Consider the following 11406-nt stretch of genomic DNA (forward strand, 5'->3'; position numbering starts at 1 on the left):
ACGGAATATATGAAAGACGATGAACGCATGAAAGTTCTTTGAACAAATAAAAATGCGCTCAATTTTGATAGTCCGATATCCCTGCCGTATTGACATGTCCTGTCTCTTTAAAATGAGTCCACTCATCCCCACATCACAAATAAATCACAAATATTTTAGTACACACATAAGTCGATACAACGATACACAATATAATTAGATTGATCAGGTGAATAATTAATTAAATGAACTCTTCCATGCACACCATTCAAAATGATACATCATACCATTGCATTTTTGGAATACCCTGCACAACCATACTAGCACTACGATTAAATGTAAAAATGCCTTCGATACGATACAATGAATATATTAATACTGTCTCTAACTATGCTCAGCATAGTTTATTAATCGAATGAAGGGTCCGCACACAGCGTATGGTCAGCACAGATGAATGCTTCGGCAAGATGATTGAGATGGAAAATGGAACTTAGCTGTAAACAAATGCGGCCAGTTTGAGTCCCATATCTCGGGGCACATTCATGATATTCTGTTCTTTACTACAGGTAGAACTATACATGGACGATTGATGAGAACTGGACTCGAGATCACTGGACAGATTTTCGGATGAATGAGAGTCCTGAGACATATTTTCTGCAAGCAGCATTCCGATGCTTCCATTTTCACCAATTCTATAAGACACATCCCTGGGATCAATCCACATTGTGAGTTCTCGTGGTAGGTAGGTATTTAAGATGGAATCGTGGAGTCCACTGGCTTCTCCGGCTTCCTTAATGACAGGGTCCATTTTGTGATTGATTCGGATGCATCTGTACCCGGACCCTTTGAATGGCTTTTCTGGAAACCAATGATTATGAAAACGATTACACAATATCTGGACTAAAATGTTGTGGAATTTTTCGACAGTTTCTTTCGATACCTTGCTAGATTTCAAAAGGCCTGTCAAGAATTCTGCGGCACTTGTAATTTCGTCCTTCATAATAAATTGTTTACGTATTTACATAAAAAGAAATAACCCGTTACGAATTGTGGAATGAAACACTATACAATCTCAACTGTATACGCGACCTCTTCGTTCGTCAAAAATGGCGTATCAAAACAATCAGGTCAGGATAGTTAAAACTCTGTTCACGAACTATAGACAATCTCAATTCCTTTAAAAATATCACGGTCCTGTTTCAAGTACTTTCCACACTATGTTCACAAAGTCCCGCTCACTTCAGAGACTTTTCGCCTTCTCACTGGCAGTAATTTCACGTCTTGTTTCTCGCTTCGACCTCCGCTCAAATGGCGTCTGTGTTCAGTGTATTTGTAAGGAGCTGGAGTGACGTCATATTCTAAAGTCACATGGTTTATTGCAACCTATCAAATGATGAGAAATAGAAGTATGACTTCCTTATATGGAAACTACTAAAAATAAATATTGCAGTGTAAACACTGGCTTTGTTAATAATAACAACCCGTTTTACAAGTCGAGAATTTTAACGTATGTTTTAATAATGCTAAATTATTAACCAACCTTCGTGCTTATTACTAAATAGTTCAAACATTATTTGGTATAGTAAATGTAGAAAAGATGATTGAAATTAATGCGGTAGAAATTTACAGAAAATTCTGTGACCACATAATACCCGGTAGTAAACAAAGAAAATTACACCATATGGCACCATAGAACTATAATATAGCTCTATGATGGAACAATATTGACTTCTAAAAAGAATTTTTTTTCATCGTACAAACATCCCTATATCAAAAATGCCTAAATTAGATATTATAGTCTTAACTATTTGAGATGTATATTCACTTCAGAATTGTAGTACACCTAGTGGTAGGATTTAGGATAACAAAGGATTTATTAGAATATTGGTGGCAAATTAAAGCAAGCTTGTCCTTATGGAAACAGTAGGCCTAATTAATCCCTAGATCTTAATCGTCTGGCCAGTCAACACTCTTTATTAAATATTCCCTTGACACCTCAATACTTGCTCTGCTCTTGCCCGCAGGTAAAAGCTAAGGTAAAGATGTCGTTGTGTAATGGGGTAGGTAGGAGATGTGTGAAGGACGGTGAGGATGGTGGTCAGCTTATACAAGTATCCATGTTAAATAAGATGTAAACTTTAAAATAAAAGTTTAACAAGAGAGTATGGTGTATTCATCCTTACAGATTTTGAAATGAATGAAGTTTTGAAACCTACCTTATACATGTTGAGGTGAAAATATGAAATTAACGGCGTGAAGATAGAATTTAACACAATTTGAGCACCGAAGGTTCTCTAGATAGTTTCTTATGGAATATTGAAATCATTTGATCTGACACGAAGGCCTTCTGGAATGAATTATCACATTATTATTCAATAAAACAATGGCACATCAACTGTTTAAAAATTTATTGGCAAATAGATTGCATACTTTCTAGAGAGTTTTTAAAACAAACACAAAAAATTGATGTTTATGTGCCTTCACGTTTAACATTTCCTTGTTTCTTAAGTTAAACAAAATGACTGAAATAGATTTGGGGTGTTTAAATTGTAAATGTATATATTTTGTAAGAAAAACAATTTTCCACTCTGATATGTGGATAGATAAAAAATTTGGTAACGAAAAACAACTCGATATTATGCAAACATAGCTTTATGGTGGGATCTTAAATCGACATAATCAAAGTGTGTCAAAATGACACTGGAATTACGTATCTCTTATACCGATGTAATATTAATTATGGAAATTTCCGACGTTAATAATGTGTTACAATAATAAAAAGCGAGAACCCTTGTCGAGAAATTTAAACCTAGACCCCACTGTATTTCAGATAGGTTATTTTGGGCTATTATAGATCTGTCCAGTGGTTAGCCTTACCCCCAGGGCTTAACGTAATTTCTATTGACTACTGAACTCCTTAAATCACCATTTAACAAAAACAACACCCGGTTGTCAAGACGATTGTAAATCTTTAACACCTTACTAATATATCTTTATAATCCTTTTAAAACAAAGGCTTGAGGCTTGAGGGGATTAAAGAAATAAAAGATGATAAGGCACGGTAAAATATTAGCCTATATCTTATCCCAAGATAAGCCGATTTGATGCCATCAGGATTGTTTTAGAGCTGTTACAGGATAGTTACAGAGATTGTTTTAAAATGTGTAGAAAAAAGCATACAACTGATATCTGGTTAATTATTAGTACGTACTAGCCTACCCTACATCTGACCAGTAAGCCTACAATTTCGATTAGACAAAAACATTTGGTTATCACCTCGCACTGTGTAACAGTTTGTATGTATAGATCTAATTTACACAATACCAGCTTTATTCTATGAGTTCTTAAATCTAACAGTTTTATTTGAACAATTCAATATTGGTGACATTTTTCTTACCTCATTAACCCACTTTCCATTTTTCTGCTACTTATCTAAAATAATATGGTACTCAGACTGACGTCAGAAAGTCCACCCTTCAAGAGTGACCAGGATAACGACATGTCGAAAGATATTATTGGAGATCCCCAAACGATGCAAAAAACGTCGACATCTTTTGTGATATGTATTTACTGTTTTATTAGTATGTCTATAATATAGTTCAGATACAGTCGAATGATTAACCGAATTTTATAAACTTCTCATACAGTTTTCATGTTTGTGACCTATTAATATTCGCTTACGTTATGTTTACTTCAATTTATATAGTCACCTCTAACCAGTACCTTTTTTTTAAACGCGATTAAATGTGATACCCAGTCTGGATATCCCACACTACAATTGACCCAGTATCAACTTTCTGTTTAGCGTAGGTCGAGGCAAGGTCGAGGTCGCTCGTGACGTAGTTACTATTTATAAACAATGATTTGTTGTGGAAGTCCCCTATTTAAATATAGTAACACAGAGATGACAAACATAATTATTTATTCTATATATACATCTATTGCGTAATATTTTGTCTTGTGAATAAAATAGCCTATGCACTCGAAGAACAATCAATAAGCAAAAATAATTGCACAATAAACCAATTAATGCCTTATTGCAGGATGTCATTCATCTTATTGGCCTATTGTTATTAGTCTTTATTTGGAACAACGATATAGGCCTAATCACGACGAATTGTTTCGAACCGTTTTTTCTGTAAATTTATTCTTTGCATTTTTGAACCAGGATCGATAAACTAAATTTTGGTTCTGTAAAAGGTGATATCTCGAGAGACAGAAGAATTTATAGGACATTAAGGTTAAATATATAGCCATTCTAAAACAAGTTTATATAATAGCAATCTATCCAATTTTCTATGGTTTTTCTCATTCAGGTTCCCAATTCTTATCTGGGTCATGAGTCATGTATTACACCCAGTGGTGTATTTAGGTTTCCATCCTCTGGCCATACAAAATGGACAGTTTATTCCTACTTTTACCAAATCGGTTTAGATGTATTCTCCGCCTTCCTAGAACGGTAGATTAAAAAGCTTTTTAAAATATAATTAAACACATTCCCGCATATTTTTTGTTTATATTAATATTCCCCGGGTGATTACACCAGGTTGTTTGAAAATCGTATTATATTAATAATGACTTTATCTTTTATTCATTCTTGAAAATTTTATTAGAAATTTAATCGTAGACGCTCATTCAGACACGTGATCAATGGAATATAAGGTCGCGTGCTGAAGAGAAAGGTTTTGTCACCCACCTGCACGTATCACGATTGCTCGGGGTGTTCGCCATTTTTCAAGTATAGAATCCTACAGCCCATTTTAATTTACAGCTTATTGATAGGTGAGATGAATAAAGTCAACCATGCGCGATGACTGGCCTTAAATATGATAATTATCCTTCAAAATCCTATAGCGGTGTACTATAATCAGTTACCTAGCTCAGCCATCTGTCGTTATAACTTAGTTTCCCACGCGTTCCTTCATGTACATGATAATAAAGGGATTTTCACGAATGCTATTTATATTGAAATTTGTATATTTGCTTTCGTTTAATTAAACGAAAAACTCTCTCTTAATATTTAGAAAAGGGTGGTGATTTCAACTTAGATTGAAGTGCATCGAGTAATTTAATTCTAAGTATTTCGATATTAAAATAGGTAGCTTTTTGTCGAAAGGAGATCTAAAACATAAAATATGATGGGATTTTAAATTCTCAATTGCAATTGATTAACTGCAAATCGGACCTTTAAGGTAGTGTATAATCCGAAGATCGAAGATCGCAGACCTGTATAATCCGAAGATCGCAGACCCCAACTATAATCCGCAAACCCCTTATACTATATTCGGCAGACCGCACTATAATCCGCAGACCCCCTATACTATATTCGGCAGACCCCAACTATAATCTGCAGACCCCCTATACTATATTCGGCAGACCCAACTATATTCGGCAGACCCCCTATACTATATTCGGCAGACCCCAACTATATTCGGCAGACCCCCTATACTATATTCGGCAGACCCAACTATATTCGGCAGACCCCCTATACTATATTCGGCAGACCCAACTATATTCGGCAGACCCCCTATACTATATTCGGCAGACCCAACTATAATCCGCAGACCCCCTATACTATATTCGGCAGACCCCATATAGGGGGCCTACTTTTTTTATTTTTTGAAGCCATTTTTTGAAGCAATGTTTGGATATGCGTCGATAATTAGACTTAGGGATGAAATCATCTAGACATCCAGAGGTATGTACAAAACATTGTAATCTCCACCTATTACGTTTTTACTTGCAAAGTATATCAAAAACTGCTTTTGGAATTTTGGGCCAGTAGCGTATTTAGTGGCAACATGCCATCCATCACAATTTGGGCATTTCCATACTATGCCTCCCTCCCCACTCTCGTTTCTCCACCGCTTTGGGTTGACATCCTTGGATGTTGGAAATGAGGAGGGTTCAAAATTAGTGGAAATTACATTGTACAGTTTCCAAAAACCATAATCTGTTGCCGAGCTTTAGTGTAACTTTCAAAGAGACCGTTTGATTACGATAAACCAAAAACAAAAACTGTTTTATTCAATGGACATAGTCACAAAATAACAAAATGCAAAATAATTCTGCATGATCCTATTCTAAGGCACTCATTAATGTAATTAGTGACTACAAAATGTAGTTAAGCTGTTCGTTTAATGTCTTAATATGTGACTCAAGTAGTCGATCTCTAATATTAGCCGTAACTACAACGTTCTCGTCATGCGATGCTTTAAACACCGTGCCAAAGGCACCACTACCAATTTCTTCTAAATTTGAAATGTCTTTCCATTTAAAATTTGAAAATTTACTCAGTTCCTTATCCTTTACAGAAATTCGGGCAGGAATTCTAAACATGTATGAAATATTGGAAACCCTCTCTCAAGAGAATCAAATTTACAACTGAAGAATATATCATTTAATTTATGTAATACATGCACAGAGTGTGTGAAAGGAGCTTATATTCTATAAAGCCCAGTGAATAAGGGCAATATATGAACCAGCTGATGAAATTTTCGTTATAGTAGAGTCAGTCCTTTGAAGTCAAAGATCAATCGAATTCAAAGCATTGGACATGAAGTCAACTTACTGTGACCTTGAAACATTGTACTACATGTTAACCATTCAGGGGGGGTCTGCCGAATATAGTATAGGGGGTCTGCCGAATATAGTTGGGGTCTGCCGAATATAGTATAGGGGGTCTGCGGACTATAGTTGGGTCTGTCGAATATAGTATAGGGGGTCTGCCGAATATAGTTGGGGTCTGCCGAATATAGTATAGGGGGTCTGCCGAATATAGTTGGGTCTGCCGAATATAGTATAGGGGGTCTGCGGAGTATAGGGGGTCTGCGGATTATAGTTGGGTCTGCCGAATATAGTATAGGGGGTCTGCGGATTATAGTTGGGGTCTGCGATCTTCGGATTATACAGGTCTGCGATCTTCGATCTTCGGATTATACACTACCGATCTTGAACAATTTGTCAAAAAAGTTTCAAGTCGAACAGAAGATACAGACATGTCAAATCAAAGCATTCTATTGAGAATTTTTCCAAGTCCTTAATGATCACTAAATGGTGATTGTTGTCTCTGTTCTGTCACTTCCCACAAGAGTCTAAACTATAACATATCTTAATCCACCTTCAAGCTGTTTATCTATAACAAGTAGGAACAGAGTCTGTTTTTATACACGAAGGCCATCGAGCAGTAGAAAAAAATTGAAAATAACGTGAAAATATCTCCAGGCCGAGATGAAAATCTATTATATTTACCAGGCATTATCTATGCCATCGAAGTCGTGTGTCAAAGCACCATGTATTGTCGCATGGGAGAATAAACAATGACCACGCTATAGTTAATTGCGACCCTTAACATTTAATTGTTCCCTATAACGACGCCATTGTTCGTCTACGTGCTGATGCAAATCGAAAAATAGGCTTTAACGGTGTATTTTTATATCTTTAGCGTGGAGACGCAAGTCAAACGCCGGTCAAATTTACACTTTAATTCATTGCCATGGCGGTAGAAATCTAACACAATCGATTCAATATGAAATAAAATATGGACGCCAGATTCATTCCCTACATTAATACTAACTCAATACTGAATATCTTGTGCTTTATGTGATCTGTGATCAAGATATCAACATCATTGAAAGCTAACCATACCTTTCTATATTGCAATGCCACAAAATAAGCTAATAAACAACCAGTTAATTATAGATGCGAGTGAACTCACAAAAATCTGTTAAATACATTAGCTAAATGAAGTCGTCTGTCATCAAACAGAATTTGCACATCAACCCATGGTTTAATACAATTTTTAGTCACTTTAAGAATTTATAAGAATTCAAAAGCTAACGATCATTTAGTTAGCTGAACTTCGACAACAATCAGTTTAATTTGTCCACTGATAAGTTAAACAACTATCAATTAGTTTAGCTATCAGTAAGTGGAACCTGTCTGTCAGTAAGGTTGACAACTCAATCAGTTGAACTTGTCTATCGGTAAGTTGGACCTGCCTATCAGTAAGATGAACAAATATTAGTAAGATGGCCATTAATCCGTTGAACCTGTCAATCAGTTAAATGAACAGACATAAGACAGTCTGTCAGTTAGGTGAACAGAACTATCATTAAGATGAACAACTATCATTAAGATGAACAACTATCAGTAAGATGAACAACTGTCAGTACGATGAACAACTGTCTCTAAGATAAACAACGGTCAGTTGAACCTGTCAATCAGTAAGATAATCAGTTAGATGAACAGATAAAAGTCAGTCTGCCCGTTAGGTGAACAGCAGTCAGTCCACCCTTTCTGTCGGTAAGATGAACAACTATCAGTAAGATGAACAACTGTCAGTAAGATGAACAACTGTCAGTACGATGAACAAGTCAGTACGATGAACAACTGTCAGTAAGATGAACAACGGTTAGTTGAACCTGTCAATCAGCAAGATAAACAACTACCAGTAAGATAAACAACTACCAGCATGATAAACAATTATCAGTAAGATAAACACTTATCCGAAAGATAAACTATTATCAGAAAGATGAACATCCACAAGTTAGTCTATCAGTAAGGTGAACAATTACTGTCAATAAGATAAACGTCAGTAAGATGAACATCTATCAGTAAGATGAACAACAGTTAGTTCAAACTGTCTGTCAGTAAGATGAACAATTATCTGTAAGATGAACATCAGTCACTTGAATCTGTCTGTCAGTAAGATGAGCAACAGTCAGTTGAAACTGTCTGTCGGTAAGGTGAACAATTGTGGGTAAGATGAACATCAGTAAGGTGAACAAAAGTCAGTTCAAACTGTCTGTTGGTAAGATAAACAACTATCGGTAAGATGATCATCAGTAAGATGAACAACAGTCAGTTGAACTTTTTTGGCAGTAAGATAAACATTAGTCAGTTGGCTATGTGTCTCAATAAGATGAACAACAGTCCGTTTAATCTGCCTCTCAGTAACATGAACAACAGTCAGTTGGATCTGTGTCTCAGTAAGATGAACAAGAGATCGTTTTTTGTTTTTTTAAACAGTATTTCTTTATTTACAGATAAATTTTACAATGTACATATATGCGATACAGAAAGAAGCGTGATGCTTATTTTAATCTGCCTCGCTGGACAAAGGTCAATGTTTACAGATATATTTCATGAAACAAATTAGAAATAAACAGAATAGGGCAATAAGTTAATATATTTTAGTCCTGGTTTTTAATACTAAATAACATGGTAACATTATAAGGAGAGTGGTAGGAAAGGGGTGTGGACATAGAGATCTAGAAAAAGATAAGTGTGTGGTACCGTGAGTCGTATGACAGACATGAGTCTCTTAAAATGAGAAAAAAAGATAAATGAGTGAATGGATGAGACCCACTAAAAGTGGTGTAGAGTAGTAAGTATGAAGCTAACAGTAGTATGGAGACAGGGTAACAATGGTAAGTATGTAGCTGACAGTAGTATGGAGTCAGAATAATAGCGGTAAGTATGAAGCTAACAGTAATATGGAGTCAGAGTAACAGTGGTAAGTCCGTTAACTCTGCCTCTCAGTAAGATGACCAACAGTCAGTTGGCTCTGTGTCTCAGTAAGATGAACAACAGTCCGTTTACTCTGCCTCTCAGTAAGATGACCAACAGTCGGTTGACTGACTTATGGAGGTTGAAAAAATATGTGCCAGTGGAACTTGTTTATCAGTAGGTTGAACGTCAGTCAGTTGAACGTGTCAAACAGTTGAAAAACTATCATTCAGTTAAACTTGTATAAGTTAGATGAACAACCATCCGTTAGTTGAACCTGTTTATCATTTAAAAATATAACTATCAGTCAGCTGAACTTGCTTATCAGAAATTTTAACCTGTCTATCAGTAAGTTTACTCTGTCTATCAGACTATCACTAAGGTAAGCCTGTATATCAATAAGTTAAACTTATCTATCAATAATTTAAACCTGTCTATCAGTAAGTTAACTCTGTCTATCAGTCTATCAGTCCGTTGGACTTGTATATAAGTAAGTTTAGCCTGTCTAAGTCAGTGGAACTTGTCTATCAGTCAGTGAAACATGTTTATTGGTCTTGCCTATCAGTAAGTTGAACTTGTTTATCATTCGGCTGACCATTTCTATCAGTCCGTTGCACTTGCCTAGGAGTCAGTTGAACTTGTCTATCAGAAAGTTCAGTCTGTCAAAGTCAGTTGAACTTGTCTATCAGTAAGAGCTGAGTGTTTACAAAATGGCCTATCGATTAAATTGGTTTTCGTCTTGTTAAGCATGTCAGTTATTCTTCACTAACTTGAGAAAATCCATTTGATATATGCTTTATGTTGATACATCACTCCTTCATTTATTTGGTTAAATACTTTATATTTTACTTTACTCAGTAGTTGTTAAATATAATGTAAAATCTAATGTAGAACTCCATAGTATTCTGACTGGCGACATAGTTGACAGATAATATTGCTGTAAGGAAGTAATTTGACATAATAAATATCAACTCTGAAGTCTCTGATATATATTTTACGTTAAAGTCTCAGACGTAGTTAATCACTTAAAAGGGTAGCTTAAAACAATCTATAGGGCCTTGCCTTTAAATTTTGACGTAAATATGTCACAAAGCAACTAAGCAGGAACTATTTCAGTAAGATGCTTAAAGTTTCATTTTTCCTCAAGAATCAAGCTAACCTTTTAATGCAAAGGTATTTATTCATGACAATTAAGAATCAAAAAGGCTATAAAATGTCTACATTCTAGTATCACGTAACATGGCTAATTAATTATACAAAGGGAACACCTGCCCTTTAATAACAATAGGTATTTATCAGTAAAAACTTAAAGTCGGAAACTATACATGATAATTGGCCCTTTTCAAATTTAATATTACACTTCACAATATCACAAGATCTAATAATAATGGGGGACAATATGGCCTATTTGATGACGTAATCAATATTGAAGCTTTATGACAGTTTTGTGACATTAATTACCTGATATTTATTAGATTCTATATAACAATTTAAAATATTGGAAAGCATGTACAATGTATTTTGTTGGAAACAATGTTTCGAACTAAACATTGACTGCAAGCATTACTTTTTTTGAGGAAGTGTAAATATTGATCGTTTTTTAATGCCTTAAAAAATAGATGCGCATTAAATTAATCAACCAAGGATAATAATGAGAAGTTATAATATAATGACATTTACATTACTCATTTATAAATTAATATACTTATGAAGAATTAATTAATCTAGACGATTATTTTGCAATATCTAATTAATCATGAAATCACGAAAAGAGTTGTAAAGATATATTGTGTATATTCCGCACATTATAATGTTTCCCAGATATATATTTAAGGAATGAATGTGGATCTTGTTATCGTTATGGGGAAATAAACGCGTGGTTTATCATGTGACAAGACAATGACCCGGCGAAGCTGG

General features: G+C 35.1%; 1 protein-coding gene across 1 annotated transcript; it reads right to left on the reverse strand.

Moving 5' to 3' along the window:
* Nucleotides 1–640: 640 nt before the first annotated feature.
* On the reverse strand, nt 641–979 carry LOTGIDRAFT_69092 (hypothetical protein; the record flags this gene model as incomplete). Its single annotated transcript, XM_009062169.1, has 1 exon — nt 641–979. A coding segment is annotated over one exon (339 nt), but the record flags the coding sequence as incomplete, so codon positions are not given.
* Between the last annotated feature and the right edge of the window lie 10427 nt (nt 980–11406).

The sequence above is a fragment of the Lottia gigantea genome, assembly GCF_000327385.1.
Source record: "Lottia gigantea unplaced genomic scaffold LOTGIsca_50, whole genome shotgun sequence".
NCBI lineage: Eukaryota > Metazoa > Mollusca > Gastropoda > Lottiidae > Lottia > Lottia gigantea.